We start from the raw sequence: 17,747 nt of genomic DNA on the forward strand, positions 1-17,747 counted from the left end.
GAGGCCAGGGCGCTCAGGGGCCTTTTCAAACCCAGCGGCTGCGGCGGCACAGGAGCTCGGCGAGGAAATGGCGGAGAATGATAAGCCGGAGGCCGCGGCGCCACCGGGGGGAGTGGAGGAGGCCTTAGCCGCCCCCGACAACCAGCCGCAGCAGCAGGATGAGGAGGTGGCGGCAACAGCGACCGAGAGCGGCGGCAGCGCCAATGGCGTCAAAATGTGTGTGCGGGGCTGGGCCTGGGCTCCGAGCCGGGGGACAAGCGGGCGGGGGCCAGGCAACGGGGCTACCTGAGCGCGGGGATTCAGCGGGCCGCCTAGGCCGTGGTAGAGAGGCAGCCCGTCCTCTCCTTCCCCCCTCCCTCCGCAAGGCTCCTCCTCCTCCAGGAGTGGAGTGGATGGGGCTACACAGTCCGGGGGAGCCCCCATCACCTGGGAGGGGAAGTAGAGCCCCCCGCCCCCCCCCCCCGCTAGTGTTAGCCGTTGTGGTGTAGCTTGGGGGCCATGTGTGGAGGAGGGGATAACGAGGAGGTCGGAGGAGGGGGCTAGGAGCAGGGGGAGGGGAGGCTCATGGGGGCTGCCCTGCGATGGGGTGCTGCGCTAGGGGAGGGCTGCTTCCCCCATCCCATTAGCCTCTTCTTGGGAACACGGAGAGCATGGCCCTGCGGCAAGGCAGGAGGCAAGGCAATTGCATGATATTAACGATGGCGAGGTTTCTCGGTGTGATCACTGGGAGCAGTGCGCTTCCTTGCATGGTGGTGTGTCTGCTCGCTGAATCCGAGCCTGTGCGTGTAACACAGACAGTAAGTATGTGAGGATTATATGGGTGGGAGTTGATCATTGCTCCATGGCAAGCCACAGGTCGCTTTTGAGTAGTGAAACCTTTATGCCTTCAAATACCATAACCTGTTCTGTTTATAAAACGCTTTTCTGGAGATGTATTGTAACTTTACATTGCTGCTTTTTGGGGGGGGGGGGGTATTCCTCCATCTGTAAGGACAGGTTGTCTTAGAACCATGAGTCCTCTTGTGCAGGTGGATAGAGAAAAATCTGTACTTGTAACACATTTTGAAAAGGTTTTAAAAATTAACAGCTTTCCTGTAAATTATAGTGGTGCTATTTTAAGATCCAGTAAACCATGACCTGTCAGGGACAGATACCAAATATTATAAGGAAGCTTGGAATTTCAGCTTTCCAATGTAATAAAGCAAATGGATTTTCTAGGGCTGATGGTTCTTGACATCAGACCTTCAAACTGTTACTAGGCTGAACATAGGAAGTCTTTGATCTCAAATCAGTACAACTTTCAGCTCCTCATTTTACCCAATTCACACCTGGGAAGAAAGTATATTTTGTTACAGACTTCTTTTAATACATGGTGTCTGTTTGAAAGCTGCGTTGACATTTGAAATTTTAAAAGTATGGATTGTGGTAAATAAACACACTTGAGGTCAGATTCAGAATAAAAACATTCATAAAAGGGATGAAGAATGAAGGTATTTTTGACCACACATGATATTTGTGTAGATTATATTTTACATACCTTGGGGTAAGCTAGGCCAAGTTTTCCTTTGTTGTGCACCTGGCTCTAAATGCTCACACTCCTGATTTTTGTGGTTTGTTTTCTTGGTTTAAGGCCATATGTAGGGCCTTGCATTTTCAAACTGCTGTGCAAACATCAAAATGCAACATGGTGGTAATCACAGTTTTTCATTTTCTTCTGGGAATGTAACAATTATGGTAGTGACTTAACAAAAAAACCTGTTACCCTATATTTTTGTTGGTAGAGTTGGGGAGTTGGTTTATTTAGAAAGCAATGCAAGATATGATCCTGGACATCAGGGTTTCATGTACACATAATCCCCCCTCTGTTCCCCCTGCATGTACAGAAAGCATTGTGTTAATTTTAATGTGTGTCAAAAGACAAATTTCAGTCTGTTCAAATTCTCCTGTAACCAGATAATGCTTACGTGAAAGTGGACAGGTGGACTCCAATCCTGCAATTACTTATGCACCTACTTAACCTTACTATGTTGAGTAATAGGACTACTTATGTAGTCCTGGCTCTCCGAGCTCTGGTCAAGTGAAAAAATTCTCTAAGTTAAAAATTTGCATCATCAGGCACTTAGTTGTGGAACATCCTACACTGCCCCTTTGTACCCACCTACTGGTTTGTATGGATGCTTATGAACAGAACCAATAGAAGTTCCTAGAATAACTTCTTCAACAAAATACATTGAATAACTAGAATTCTGAGCTGTACATATTTTGTTAACTTTCGTATCATGAGAAATCACTTGCATATTAAAGATTTGTAATCTTTTTCTATGGGTTCTTTATACATAAGCTTGGAAGATTTATCTTTTATTTATTTTGTTTTTAAGGTTTATTTTCTGCACAATTTTGGATTTAAATGTTTGCCTCAGTTTGTTTCCTACAGATGCAGTCTTCTAGTTAAAATTTAATTACTAGTAATATCTAGAATCAGAAATAAAAATCAGTTTAATTGTGTTTCTTGTTCTTATTTAAGCATTATGCAGTATGCTAATAATAAATGCTGTTGATTGTAATCAAAGTTTAGAATCGTGTTATTGTTCCTACTCAGCTTTGGCCCCAGCACATGTTGATGCATACTACATTGGGTCAATCTAACTATCAAGTGATTGACCACACAGAATGAACAAACAAAAAATCCCTTTACGTAAAATTTGATTAATAATGAAAATTCTTGCTGTTTTGGGGATCTGGGTCAAGAAGTCAAATATAAACACCTACACAACAATAAAAAAGTGCTAGCTGCTCTACAGACAAGTACAGTATGAAGACAAAATCCCTGGCCTTAATTAGCTAATTTATAACTGATGTCCCTTTAATTTCATTACTTCCATGGGAATTCTGTACTGATTGACTTTTTCTGACTGAATGGATTCCCCACTAAAGTGAGGTAATGAAGTTCATAGCTCTTAAAGTTGTCATTTCAGTTGGTCTCCAGACCGCAAAGGTAATGCTGCTTTGAATCCCGTTTGGAAAGTTTTCTTTGTAGTCAAGGAAGAAACTAAAGTGATAGCTCATATTTTACAGAAAACATTGCCTCTCCTTTTAGGATGCACAGAAGTTCTGCATCTATGGATTTCTATATTCCTTATGAATGCTCAGGTGATGAGATTGTTTTGCTATATATAAAATATGAAAATACCTACATATGCTTGTTTTTGGATATAATCTCTTTGGCTATTATAGCTTTTTTGGATATAAACTTTGAGGTAATCTCTCAACTAACTTGATTATTACATATTTTGGCTACAAAGCCCATTTCACACCAGAGCTTTCTAATTCTAAGAAAAGTAATTGTTTCAGATTCATGCTCTGAATTCCTAAAATGGAGTTTGGCGTTGTGAATGGATAATAAATGGGACCACACTGTAGAACTTTTCATTTACTTAGCTCAACAGTAATAAATTGACTATTGCACACTCAGGATATGCAGGTTGATTACATTTGAAGGTGTAGTTTTCATGAAGAGAATCTTGGTTCCTAATTTCATAATTCTTCAATAAACACAAACCAAACAGTCCAGCGATGAACTGTATTTATAGAACTGAAATGTGTATTTTAGGTCATTTCAGCTACACTCTGAAAGTGTCAAAATGTTGTGTAAAATTTTAGGTCCTGCAAACCTGTTGAAACAAATACAGCTTGTGAGGCGTTCTGAAGATACTGTTTTGCTCATGTAATAAGTTAAGCAAGAGGGTTCCAAATCCACCTTTTCTGCAATCTTGTAACACTTAGATATGAGAGGAATATTGCATAATCACAACTGATGTTTTATGCAAAGACCTTTCAGTACACTATTTAAAACTCCCAAGTCTCAAGGCTTGTAATAACTAGAATGATACATCTCAGTTACAGAAGTTTTTAATAATCAGTTTCTTTATAACACCACCTTGCTGGAACTTGACAGGCATATTAGTAGAGAAGTACAACTTAACTAGACTTCCTTACTGTGATTACAATGGAACAGTGTGGCCTTTCGTTGCAAACTTTAACTTCTTATTTTGTTGCCAAATAAAACAATGTGTTCATGAAATGAGACTGTTTGTTTAAAATGAAATAATTCTTAAAGTATCTTGGGATCTAGGGAGTTCTGAATGGTAGTTGCAAAGCTGATAGCATGCAAAATGTGGGATTTGCCCTATTAATGTAGAATTGTACCATTATCTCAAAGCAAAACTAATCTGTCTGCCTCTTGAAAATATAGGGATAATGATGAGGCAGCAAAGGAAGAGAAAGCACCTGTGAAGGAAAAGTATGTTCCAAAACCGAAGGCAATTCCATCTCTTGGAAACAAGAATAGATTCCATCCCTATTCAAAGGACAAGAATTCAGGCGCTGGAGAAAAGAAGACTATTAACCGTAACAGAGTTTTCATTAGCAACATCCCATATGACATGAAATGGCAAGCTATTAAAGATCTTATGAGAGAAAAAGGTAACTTACTCCTGATAACCCACTTCATATAGGAAGGGGAGGAACTTAAAATATTTTTGTCCTTTGAGCCACACAGATTTGACTTGCATTTTTTTTTTTTTTTTTTTTTTTTTTGGGCCTTTACTCGATACGTCTATCTTTTCCCCCACTCTTTTATTTGAGACAACTGCATTGCAAGGGTAGTATGGGAAAATGAAGTGTTTACAATCTTGCCATTTTAGTGTGACAGTAGAGAGCCAACAGCATATGCATGCCCTCATGACTTTTTAAAGAGATTGTGTTTTGTCTAGTTGTAGTCTTTGTAGATTTTTAAAGGGCTATTGTATTTAAGCAATACACTTAGTGTGTATTTCAAAAGATGTTTTGTATTTCCTTGGTGGAATCTGGCTGTGGAATTAACTTTGTCTGCATTGTCACTACTGCCATGACTGACTGTCTGGAGATCTATATTAAAAGTGTGTTACTGCTGTTGCAGTTTTGATAGAGTAATCTGAACACCCCAAATGTTTTACTCTGGACAGTTTGGGGGAAAATAACTCTAATAAGAATTCTGTAAAAAGTTAGATCTGTTATTTTTCTTGAAAATATTGATTCTTTAAAAGTAATGCAAAGCACACTTGGCTTCTAGGCTGTTAAATAATGCCAAAAACTTTTTGTAACTTTGCTTGGTGTATCTGTTGTAAGGTGACATGACTATTTGATTGGTTTTATTCACCGAAACTTTAGAAAGTGTGTGGCTTGCTGTGAAATATTTGACTTGTAAATTTGGTTATTATATTGAAGGCAAACTCTTATGATTGAAGACATTCAGGTAGAAAGTCACCTTAAAACAGCTGTTGTGAGTAGGATGACAAATGTCACTGAAAAGTGCTAATGTTGATGTTCTAATTTGATAGGTTAAGGGACCAAGTGTGTATTTGAATTTGTTCACCAACTATATCATACTGGCCAAAATATGATCTGTAGTATGAATTAGGTTAAATATAGTTGTTTGTATAGCTCTTGAGAATGTGGCTGCTGCATATTTCTGAAAATTAGCTAAATTATATAGCCATTGACAGGAGGTATGTTGGTCTGGTTTTGATTGTTGGTGAATAATAGGTGCTTCTCTGTAGAGTTGTGCACAGGGGCACAGTAAAGCAAGATATTGGTGTTTAAATGCATTGTCTCTTGGTATTTTCCCTTTGTATGTCTTATGTAGTTGGTGAGGTTACATACGTGGAGCTGTTTAAGGATGCTGAAGGAAAATCAAGGGTAAGTGCCGTGGGCAACAATCTGCTAGAGGCTTAAAAGTTCCTCAGCAGTTTTATTTTTGTATAATACCTGTACCAGTTTTTGGAAAGTAAGTTTCATTTTTATTTTATTATGATAGACTTGAGGCTTCTGTATTAGAATCAGTCTGACACTTTCATGTAAATCAAACTAGCTGGCTGTAAGGGTCGAGTTATTTTATAAAAGTCAACAAATGGCATTTTCAGCCAACACTTTAATTTAGGATTTTTGTTGTGTTCTAGATCTGTTTTATGTAAAGGACTTTAAAAAAAACCTACTGAACTGACAAATTTTGCAAGTGTAATATTTTTATTTGAGTCCAATAAGTATAAAAATGTATAGACTATACTGTTTGAAGAATCTAATTTGAGAGTTTACAGGACTAGTGCGCTGAACACTTTGGTTTACTGAATTTGCCTGTTTTTTAAACTGAATGGAAGGAGGTGGTTGGCAGCCAAGAGTATGCCAGCAATGAGGCACTTAGAGTGAAGAATGTTAAAGCTCCTTTGTCTTTTTTCAGTCAAAAGTTTGAACTATAATAGATCTGAACCTGCTGTATGAACTGAGAAATGCAGGTTTGATTCTAACTAAGCAGGAATAATTGTTGTAAATGATTTCCCTAACATTTGTAAAACAAAATGGTGTGTTTTCAGTTTAGTCTCTGTATTACTGCTCACTTAAAGCAGTCCTAAACTAGTTGCTTTATTAAATGGGTTTTGGTGCAGTCGATAAGTTACTTTTCATGAAAGTAAATCAACTTTTTAACGTAATTCTGAAAGGTACACAAAATCCTTGTATATTGTATGTATATGGAATTTAATTTTGTACTCAAATTTTGTACTGAGTGTGCTGATCACATTCTTTTAACTGTCCTTATATCGATCTGTGTGGCATTTTTCTATAGTCCAATTCTGGTTTGGCTCAAAGAGAATAAAATGGAGTTTAGAATATTGTCTTTTGCTTTTTAATTGTAATATCCACTGAAGTATGTTTGTTCAAAAGACACTAGGTGAAATTAAATTTTGGCTATCAGTAAAAAGCATGTGTTTATAAATTCTGGAGTTGAAATTTAACGAACAGTTATTTAACAATAATATGGAATCTTAAAATTTACGTTTACTGACTCCTTTTTTTTTTTTTTTTTCCTCCCCCCCCTTACATGTGTTCACAAATCTCCATCATGGATGTAGGGTTGTGGGTAAGTTTTTGTGTGTGTGTGTGTGTGTGTGTGTGTGTGCGGAAAGACACTACTGTATAAAGATTCTGCTAACTTTTTAAAATTAACTTTACTTTAATACTCTAAATATTTTGTTCCTTCTTAAGTGTGGTTGAATTCAAAGATGAAGAATTCGTAAAGAAAGCATTAGAAACTATGAACAAATATGACCTTAGTGGAAGACCCCTGAACATTAAAGAGGTATGAATGTTACTTTGTTTTAGCTTGAATTGATTAAATCTTTTCTAGGAACACTTGAAGTGGCTTTACACTAACATTAGGTGGTCTATTAGCTATACATAAGTTCTACTTTCTATAGTGGAGAGGCCTCTTATGTTTCCTTAGACAGCCAGGGGCCTGTTGGTCCCCTGGCATTGTGCCTTCTGTGAGCTAATGTGACAAAATCATGATGTGTCCTAAAGACTGTAGTATGCCAAAATAAACAAATGCCATTTATTTATTTATTTATTTACTTATTTATTTAAATGGTAGATACCTCCTAACTTCCTACCACTTCCCTCTTTCATCCCAGGCTATTGCTTTCAGTTTTTATACTTTTATCAAAATATAACTCTTAACTCTAGTCTGCCAGTCAGATTGTTCTGACTATTTTGTAGTGGGATGGGGGTGGAAATAGGGTGAGTGTGCAAATTGAGATCTCAAATAAGTGTTAAAATTCTCAATGTAATATATAGTGTTGGGTCCTATAATAGTTCTTTGGAATGTTCTGCTACATTTTTAATCATGGAATTAACAAATAAAATAAAGTTCATTGAATTAACTCAGTGCTTGGAAGAAGGTACTAGACTGACAGCCCATTAGATTGAAATCTTTTCTACTTGTCCATAGGCTAGGTACAGCATGTGAAGTGGCAGTGCACGCTTCCTCCACAAGTGCTTTGCCAATATGCCTCAACCCTCATCTGAAAGGACCCACCTCTAGAGGTGAGGGAATTAGGTCTCCATGCTAATTAAGTGCTTGATCCCTCTGCTGATGCTGACAAGGATATTAGTTGATTTTGATGGATTTTTGTGGAATTTTAAAATAGTTCTCTTTTTGTTCAACTGTCAATCCTGCTGTTGATGAATATGTTAGCTTTACTTTTAAATGTGTTCTAGGATCCTGATGGTGAACATGCTCGCAGGGCATTGCAGCGTGTGGGAGGACCATTCCCAGGAGGACATGGACCTGATATGGCACCTGGATTGATGAATTTACCCCCTTCAATTCTCAATAATCCAAACATTCCTCCTGAGATTATTAGTAATTTGCAGGCTGGCAGGCTTGGGTCCACTATTTTTGTTGCTAATGTAAGTTTAAACACATATTTAAAAATGTTAATGTCTAGTCTATCTTAAAAAATCTTTATGTTCAGTAGTACCAATCTCTGTGAATGATACAAGAGTATCCACTCTATCTCTTCACTTTAAAAAGAAATGCATATGAACTTTAAGGTCTGGTATTTCTTTCCTGAAACTGAAGAGAGAGTGCATGCATGAGTCCAGATTTGGATGTAAAAACGAAATACGTTAAATGGATTTTAAGGAGCAGCAGACTACTACTAGTAGGTCTCTTTGAAGGTCTTCACTCTGCTGTAGTCCTTCCTTGCAATTTTTTAAAATAGTATTTACAGATAGGTTTATTTCCAGTAAATAACTTTGGCTTTTCTTTACAACTGAGTGTATCTGTTGTCATGTGTATCCACCTTGTGCAGAGAATCTTGCCAGTTACTCTGCATTAACACACACTCTATTTTACATTATTATTTCAATGCGATCGTTTATTCTGATTCTCTTACTAGCTCAGAATTTGCACAAATTTAAGAAATACTAGAACTAGTTTCCTGTTTCTCTTTAAATGCAAACTGGTACTTAAGAGAATGCAGGTACTGCAAAAAAAATTCCCTTCCTAATCACCATGTTAAAAGTTGAGGAGGAGGGAAGCATACAGAAGTGACACAAATTCATCACTTTTAAAGAGATTTGACTTGTTAGACTCACTGTGGTGGACATGTGCTATAAAAATGTATTGTTTTTAGGAGTTTAAAAAGTTACTATGCTGTAAAATGTCTTCTAAATTATTTAATGAGAAGAGATAAATGTATTGGAATTGTGTAATTTTGTATATTCAGCTTGACTTTAAAGTTGGCTGGAAAAAACTAAAGGAGGTGTTCAGCATTGCTGGAACTGTAAAACGTGCAGATATCAAAGAAGACAAGGATGGCAAGAGTCGAGGAATGGGAACAGTCACTTTTGAACAAGCAATTGAAGCAGTTCAGGCAATATGTATCCTTTATTTTTTTTGAGAATTAGTTATCTGGTTAAAGGAGCAATTTGTTAAATGTGGATTCAGTTTGTGTTGAATGGTATATGAGTGTATGTGATTGATTTAAAGCAGAATTAGGCACGTAAGTCCCCATGCATGGCGCCACTGAAGTCCACGCAACTCCTTCTAGGTTTTAGACCTTGGGGCATGTCCAATTCTACTGTAGGCGTCCAGGTGCCTAAGTCCCAGAGCAATTCATGAACCAGGGGAAGATAAGAATTCGTTGGTTTGTATGGCTTGGGGCAGCCTCCAGGCACACGCACCAGATCAGATCCCATTCAAAATCCAGGTGGTGGTGCTGGTGCCTACCTTATAACTGTTAGCTCAGTGATTAGAGCACTCTGCTGGGATGTGGGAAAACCAGGTACAATTCTCATCTCTCCCACCACCTCTTTGGGAGAGAGGGTTTGAACAGAAAATGCTCTAACCCCTGAGCTATGGGATATTCTGATTTGGGGCTTCCTCAGCTTCTCTTGTTGAAGCCATTCTATTGTGGATAAATGATGAAAGAATGGAGCACGGAGACTGTACCAGGTTTTGCAACTTCCGAGGTGGGTGCTCTAACCACTGGAATTCAGAAACATTCTCTTTCTCTTGCCCAGTGACTGTTCAAATGTAGGTAAACACTTAAATAATCATGGGGCTGGAGAGAGAGGGTGACTCTGCAGTCCAGTAGTTAAGGTTGAAAAAGGAGCTGATTTGTTCAGTGATTGTCTATAACTGTCATTCTAACTAGCTGATCTTCTTGATTGGAGAAGGGGGAAGGAAACCACTAAGAAGGGTGAGGGAGGTGGGTAAACTAAATCATAAAAATGAGTCTTTAAAACTAGTTAGGCTGCCTTCAGTATTCAGATCAAACTTCTTTGACTTGGTCTTCAGCTATGTTCAATGGACAGTTCCTGTTCGATAGACCCATGCATGTAAAAATGGTGAGTTGTCTGCCCGTTCCCTTGTACCTTAATTTTAGCTAAGCTAAAATGTAGTGAAATCTCTCCTAATAATACTCATTTCACAACAGGATGACAAATCAATTCCTCATGAAGACTTCCGTGTGGTGGAAAACAAGACGACACAGTTACCTCGTGAGTATGGGCTATAATCTTTCTTACTCCTTGAACTTCTTATGTTATGATGGAACTGTATTCTGTCTGCACCAGAAGGCATGAATGATGTTTGTAGGGTCTCATTATGGCAACAGAAATCCTGACTCCTGATGGTGATACTTACTGTGGTTTTCAAAGGTGGCCTTGGAGGTATTGGGATGGGACTTGGACCAGGAGGACAGCCCATCAGCGCAACCCAATTGAGCATGGGTGGTGGAATGGGGAATATGGGTCCAGGAGGTGAGGATACTTTTATTTCTTTTCTATATAATGTTAATGGTTCTTGGTCTTGCCTCAGGAAAAGTTGTCTGCTCCAACAAAGTAAACCTTGAATAGTGTGAATTTGATTAATTGACTTACATAAATTACTCCTAGGGGAATTCTGCACAATACAGTATTTGCACAAAATTAATGTTCTGTGCAAAATTTCCTTTTAACCCCACAGAAATGGGCTGCAGAGGTGCTGATGGCCACTTGGGGCCACTGGACCCAGCAGAGCCCAGCTTGCAAATAGAAGACACTCCAAGGGGAAGCAGGAGGGAGTTGAAGGGTTCCTGGCAGCTGCAGTTCCTGGCATGCCCTGGAGCAGGGGTGACCAACTTGAGCCTAAGAAGGAGCCAGAATTTACCAATATACATTGCCAAAGAGCCACAGTAATATGTCAGCAGCCCCCCATCAGCTCCCTTCCCGCCTCCCACCTACTGGCAGCCCTGCCAATTAGCACCTCCCCCTTCCTCCCGATCACCTGTTTTGTGGTGTGCAGGAAGCTCTGGGAGTGGCGGGCACAACAGGCTCAGGGGAGGGGAAGGGGTGGAGTGGGGGTGGAGGGCATGGTAGGCTCAGGGAAGGGGCCAGGAAGGGGTGGAGTGGGGGCAGAGCCAGCGGTTGAGCAGTGAGCACCCCCTGGCACATTAGAAGTTGTCGCCTGTAGCTCCAGCCCTGTACAAGCACTGGACCCAGCATCAGGCTGTTTCTCCCTCTGAATCCCTGGGCTCTGGGAGGATAGGGGCATGAGTGTCTGAGGTGGAACTGGGCCCTGGAGGGAGTGTGGGGGTGTCTGGCCCTCAGGCGGGACTCGGGGAGGGGGTCAGAGAAACAGCAAGTGGTTGTTGTAGGGGCTTCTTTAATTCCTGGGAGAATTTTTTTTGTCTGTATTGTTAGACATAAATTGCTGACAGTATTTTGAAATTAATTACCCAAATAATTGAAATTGGTGGGGTTTTGATAAAATATGCAGAATTTTTAATTTTTTGGTGCAGAATTCCCCCAGGAATAATAATAATAATAGAAATGTTTCAGAGTAGAAATATAGAGAGAGCTTTTTCTGTGTTCTAAACTATATGTATAACTTTTGGTTGAAGGTATGGGAATGGATGGCCCAGGCTTTGGAGGAATGAACAGAATGGGAGGAGGTATATGTATTTTTTTTATTTCTTTTCTGTTAACTTCTTTAAAATATAGTATAGAAAACATTTTTCCTTACTGCATAGGTATCGGTGGATTTGGTGGAATGAAAGGAATGACTAACATGGGAGGATTTGGCGGAGTCAGCAGAATGGGAGGTGGGTGAACTTTCTCTCTCTCTCTCTCTCCCCCTCTACTTTTAATCCATTATTGTTGTTAAAACTCTGTTTTTCTTTACATAGGGATGGGGAGTGTAGATGACTTCAGAGGAAATATGGGCAGTGGAATGAGTGGGGGCATAGGAACTGGCATGGGAGGCATGGCAACTGGCATGGGAGGTAAGTTAGCAAACTTAAATGTGAGCTCTTCAGAATTGTGCTTTAAACTACTTTCCCTTTACATGAGCAGTCATGAAATATGTAATTTATGAACATCTTATGTTGAAAATATAACAGAAAATCTATTGCAACTTTTGCTTGTTTGTTGGTATATTCTCAGCAGAAATGTTCCGTGGTGGAATGGGAGGAAGTATGGACAGAGATTTTGGTCGGAGTGACATGGCAATGAACCGGGGCTTTGGAGATTCGTTTGGAAGAATGGGTATGGTAATTCTGTCAAACTTGAGTTCCTCCTGAGCAATCACAATGTGTTGCAAGTACTTTATTTCTTTTGACAAGTAAACTGACTAGTAAATCTATCTATCTGCTCTTCACCTTCAACCTCAGTCTCCAAAGAGCATTTTGGTAGGTGCTGCAATCAGGATAAAATTTAGATCTTTACATAGATGGAAGTATGGTGGCCCTGTCCAAAACAAATATATATATATATTTTTTAAATGGGGGAATGTTTAAAGAGAATATTTTAAGTTAACAGAGCTAATAACTTTGAGTATTTGAATAATTGAAATTCTAGGACACCTTTCTGGAAACTGCATACCAGCTGTTCAAATATTTGTCTTGCAGTTTCTGTGGCCCTGTCTCATTAGTGCACACTAGACAGGTTATCCTTCCCGTTTATGTAAATTGGATAGGAGGCATCCAACAGTGAAATTTACCGTCTTTGTCTCCTCCCCTTCTTCCTTGCACAGGCCCAGTCTGCTTCCTTTCCTTTTTTGATGCAAGTCATATTCCTGGGGGAATTCTGCACCAAAAAATTAAAAATACTGAGCACAACATTTTAAAATTCTGAAAATTTTATTTGTCAAAATAACACTAAATAATAACAGTTTATTTTGGTAATTTATTTCAAAATACCTGTCAGCAAGTATGTCTGTAACAATACAGACACAAAAATTCCCCCAGGAGTAAAGAGTTAAAGAAATCCCCATGACAACCCGGTTTCTGTTTCTCTGCCCCTTTCTCCCCTCCCCCAGAGCCCAGCTGGTGGGGGGGGGGGGGGGGGCAGACACCCACAACCCCTTCCCCCTCCTCCCCAAGCCAGCCACTGTGCTCCCCCAGCTAGTATACCCAAACCCCCTTCTTCCCCCCCTTGCCCAGATCCCATGCCCTCTTCTCTCCCCTTCCTGCCCATCCCTCCCCCCCCCCCCCCCCCCCAAGTCCAGCCAAGCTCCCATTTCTCCCTCCCCTAGGGCATGCTGGGAACTGTAGCTGCCAGGAATCCTCTAGCTCCCTCCCCCACCCCCCAGCAGTGTCTTCTATGTGTGAGTTTGGCTCTGCTGGGTCCAGCGACCGCTAGTCGTGGCCCTCAGCACTGCAGTCCATTTCTGTGGGGGCAAGGAAATTCTGCGTGCATGTTAATTTCTGAAAAATTCTGCATTGCACAGTGGTGCAGAATGCCCCCAGGGGTAAAAACAGCTCAGGAGGTTGTGCTGATATTTTCTCCACTTTTAGGTCACAATGTCCTGTGCAAGGATGTTGCACATTTTTGACTGAGCAGGTTTCATTACTCTCTTGGCTTCACTTGCTCATTTAGGACAAAAAATATTCTGCAGAAGTAGAGCCTAGGTTGACCAGAAGTGCAAGGATGAGCCTGGATCCTGACTAAATGTAGCTATTTACTTCCTTCCTTTTGTGGTGGACATGCTAAAGAGATTGACTTTCTTTTCTGTTAACTCCACCCTGCAAAGGTGAAGAATAGCATGAGGTTGACTCATAAAATCTTCATGATATGTGGATGCCTCATTGGAAGAGGCAGAAGGGACTAGTTTAGGTTGCCACCATAAAGGCTGCTTGTAAAACAGTTTTTTCCCTGAAGGAGATTCAGGCATGATTACCAATTTTAATTAGAAAATCCCCATTTAGACAGGTGCTTAAGTCAAATTAGAGAATCATTCTTTACGCAAGTCAGTCTGGAAGCTCTGCTTCTTCCAGCCTGTGAATGGCTTCTACTCTTCATACATTCTCTGTTTGGGGTGGGGCATCTTCAAGGATTGGGTCCACATCACAGAAGACCAGTGGGTCCTCTTGACTATCTTGAATTTCTGAGTTGCCTCCCTGTCTCACGAGATGATTCAGTCTTTTCTTCAGGGGCAGAAAAGAAGATTCTTAGCAAATCGTTTTATCATCTTTGCACAATCTGGTTAATTTGCCCCTTTCCAGAAGACATCAGATTTTCTGGTATCTGTTTTAGACTGTTTCCCATCTTTTAAGATGGCAGGAAGTCTTTGCCCCATCTTGGATTTAAAGTGGCTGAACAGTTCCTTGGAAATGAAGACATTCAGAATAGAATATATTTAGGTTGATAGTGGCTGCTATGTATTTGTAGACCAAATTTCTCAGTTGAAAACACAAACTTAGTTCTGACTGCAGATGTTTTACACCAGGGGTAGGCAACCTATGGCACGCGTGCCAAAGACTGCACGCGAGATGATTTTTTTCAGTGTCACTCACACTGCCCGGGTCCTGGCCACCAGTCCGGGGGACTCTGCGTTTTAATTTAATTTTAAATGAAGCTGCTTAAACATTTTGAAAACCTTATTTACTTTACATACAACAATAGTTTAGTTACATATTATAGACTTCTAGAAAGAGACCTTCTAAAAACATTAAAATGTATTACTGGCACGTGAAACCTTAAATTAGAGTGAATAAATGAAGACTTGGCACACCACTTCTGAAAGGTTGCCGACCCCTGTTTTACACTAATACCAGATTATTTTTTTTCCCTGTGTATTGATGATGCATCTTGGTCTTGCAGAGGCTGGTATTAAGTCTGTGCATTTTAATACTGTTGTGAGGAATTGGATGCGGGAGTTCTGCATGCAATAGACGGGAGCAGGCTTCAGCCAAGTAGAGTGCAAAACAGCAGGGCTCTGCCATATACTTGCATTCTCTGGTGCTGCTGTAACAGAACAAGACAGTACATACTTAAAGGTGAAAGTGTCCTGGGCTGATTTGTATCTACAAAGTCTATATCCTGGCTTCCTGTGGTCATTACTGTTTAGGGAATCACTGAGCAGGATAGCAGTGTCAGAGAAAGGAAGTAATTGGAAGTTACCAGATATCTGCTTCTCTTGATTGTATTTTGGCATTGCGTTTGTATTTAGTGACAACTTAATAGAATCCCAGAGGACCTATAACTTTTTTTTCCTTTTGCTAGATAAACTATTACTACTTTACATCATAACTATTGGTTTATGCTGTGCTTAGCTGAGGAAGACCCTACTGTCCTCCTATCCCAATATCTAGGCTGATGCCTTCTTACTTAAGGAAAATGGGCCACTGGTGCATCGAAGAGGGGCTTCACAGTTTTAATGTACCCAAGAGACTGTATTGGCCATTTTAAGGGGCATTGTTTGAAGTAAAAGGCTCTCCCCTCTTCCTTGCCTACAATATCAAGAAAATCTATGACTCTAGAACAAGATCTATGAGATGACTAGCTTATTTAGAAGTTTGTGTATTAAATGGCTGTGGCCAGAGTGGAGATGTTCTTGAATCTAGGCCTCTTCGTTAATGAGAGGCGCTTGGCAGAAGATTTCTTGCTCCTAACAAATGCTTGGAGACTAGTATTCCCTTCAGAGAATCACTTTGAGGATAAAATCGGATTGCCCAATTAGCATGGTAGATTTCTCCAGCAATCTGAGCTCTGCTGATGTTGTTTGACCTTACTGTATCCTGCTGGGATTTAGTACCCTGGTTTCAAACTCTGCAAACAGTTCCTTATCATAGAGGACACTTTCAATCAAAGCAATAAGTATGAAATAGTCTTTCCCCTACAGTCACAAAATGTGTTGCATTGTGATGAAACAATGAAAAGGATGCCCCTACAGGACCCGAACGCAAGCTTTTTGGGTTTGGGGATCCGGTCTAAGCATCCATCTGACCCAAGGAAATATTGTACTTCAGAGAGAGAGCTTTTGATCCCCACCTGCTGGAGCGCTGAAAAGCCCAGCTTGCATTGAACAAACAGTATTCTAGCCAGAATCAGCACATTATTCTGAGGTCAGGTAACACTGGTGTGGCAAAGGGGGAAACAAACTCTTCCTCTGAGAGACCATCGTTCTACTCAGGTTTGCAGAGAACAATCATCTTTCCGTTTGAACTGCTGAGCCAACCAGTCTGTCATCAGGTTCATTATGCAGAAAATATATCCACCCTGGGGAACAGTTTCAGAAATTGGGTATTCAGAGTGTGTGCAGTCTGGTCAAGTCAGTCACTGACTTTCTGTGGCAAAAAACACCAGACCAGATAAACAAAAAACCCAGAATGTGAAAGGTTCTCCAGCAGATAAAGTAACATGGGCAACATGAAGTTTCAGTGTTCTTCCTTCTAGCCCATACCATGCACACTCTTGTTTCCTTTCATGTGAAGGGTAATAAAATCAAGCAAGTCAGAGCCAAGATTGTGCTGATAGTTTTGGAGTGAGCAAGTCATCAGTTTGTGGATATACATTGGATGACATTAGAACCCCACCCATTTGTCTTCTCATATTAAGATCTATTGTCACAGTAACACTGCCTTTGTCACAGTCTAGCAGATCTAGGTTTATCAGAGAGAGTTCTTTCTATTCTCTTCTCCATAAAAATGGCCATACTGGGTCAGACCAATGGTCCACCTAGTTCAGTTTCCTGTCTTCCAACAGTGGCTGGTGCAGGGTGCTTCAGAGGGAATGAACACAACAGGGCAGTTTATTGAGTGATCTGTGCCCTATGGTCCAGTCCCAGCTATTGTCAGTCAGAGGTTTAGGGACACTGAGAGCATGGGGTTGCATCCTTGATCATCTTGGCTAATAGCCATTGATGGACCTATCCTCCATGAATGTATCTAATTCTTTTTGAACCCATTTATACCTTTGGCCTTTACAGCACCCCCTGGCAACAAGTTCTACAGATTGACTGTGGGTTGTATGAAGTACTTCCTTAAGTTAGTTTTAAACTTGCTACCTCTTAATTTCATTTGGTGTGACCCCAGGTTCATGTATTATGTGAAGGGGTAAATAACACTTCCTTATTCACCTTTTCCAAACCATTCATGATTGTATAGACCTCTATCATATTCCCGTTCAGTCATCTCTTTTTCTAAGCTGACTAGTCCCAGACTTTTTAATCTCTCCTCATATGGAAGCTGTTCCATATCCCTAATCATTTTTGTTGTCCTTCTCTGTGCTTTTTCCAATTTAAAAAAATATATATATTTTTTGAGATGGGTGACCAGAACTGCATGCAGTATTCAAGGTGTGGGCATTCCATGGATTTATATAGTGGCAATATGATATTTTCTGTCTTCTTGTCTGTCCCTTTCGTAATGGTTCCTAACACTATTAGCTTTTTTGAGTGCTGCTTCACATTGAGCAGATGTTTTCAGAGACCTGTCCACGATGACTCCAAGGTCTGTCTTGAGTGGTAACAGCTAATTTAGAACCCATCATTTTGTATGTATAGTTGGGATTGTTTTCCAACATGCATTACTTTGCATTTATCAACATTGAATTTCATCTGCCATTTTGTTGCTCAGTCACCTAGTTTTTGTGAGATCCCTTTGTAGTGC

General features: G+C 40.3%; 2 protein-coding genes across 3 annotated transcripts in view; one reads left to right on the forward strand and one right to left on the reverse strand.

Moving 5' to 3' along the window:
• The window catches only part of MYEF2 (myelin expression factor 2), a 25,052-nt gene continuing 7,305 nt past the window's right edge, over window positions 1–17,747 (forward strand). Inside the window, exons 1-14 of one of the 2 annotated variants that reach the window (XM_054041187.1) lie at window positions 1–216; window positions 4,253–4,482; window positions 5,684–5,736; window positions 6,945–6,952; window positions 7,078–7,171; window positions 8,089–8,280; window positions 9,102–9,255; window positions 10,175–10,224; window positions 10,314–10,377; window positions 10,537–10,638; window positions 11,760–11,810; window positions 11,889–11,960; window positions 12,045–12,140; window positions 12,301–12,402. In XM_054041187.1, the coding sequence (XP_053897162.1) occupies window positions 68–216; window positions 4,253–4,482; window positions 5,684–5,736; window positions 6,945–6,952; window positions 7,078–7,171; window positions 8,089–8,280; window positions 9,102–9,255; window positions 10,175–10,224; window positions 10,314–10,377; window positions 10,537–10,638; window positions 11,760–11,810; window positions 11,889–11,960; window positions 12,045–12,140; window positions 12,301–12,402 (1,417 nt within the window). In that variant the 5' untranslated portion in view covers window positions 1–67. The remainder of the gene's footprint in view (window positions 217–4,252; window positions 4,483–5,683; window positions 5,737–6,944; window positions 6,953–7,077; window positions 7,172–8,088; window positions 8,281–9,101; window positions 9,256–10,174; window positions 10,225–10,313; window positions 10,378–10,536; window positions 10,639–11,759; window positions 11,811–11,888; window positions 11,961–12,044; window positions 12,141–12,300; window positions 12,403–17,747) is intronic. The other variant, XM_054041188.1, reaches the window with a different exon arrangement.
• Window positions 13,428–17,747, reverse strand: part of SLC24A5 (solute carrier family 24 member 5) — a 24,479-nt gene continuing 20,159 nt past the window's right edge. The window contains exon 9 of the mRNA XM_054041185.1: window positions 13,428–15,102. Coding sequence (XP_053897160.1) covers window positions 14,903–15,102 — 200 coding nt within the window. The 3' untranslated portion in view covers window positions 13,428–14,902. The remainder of the gene's footprint in view (window positions 15,103–17,747) is intronic.

Source organism: Malaclemys terrapin, chromosome 10 (genome assembly GCF_027887155.1).
Source record: "Malaclemys terrapin pileata isolate rMalTer1 chromosome 10, rMalTer1.hap1, whole genome shotgun sequence".
In the NCBI taxonomy this organism is placed as follows: Eukaryota; Metazoa; Chordata; order Testudines; family Emydidae; genus Malaclemys; species Malaclemys terrapin.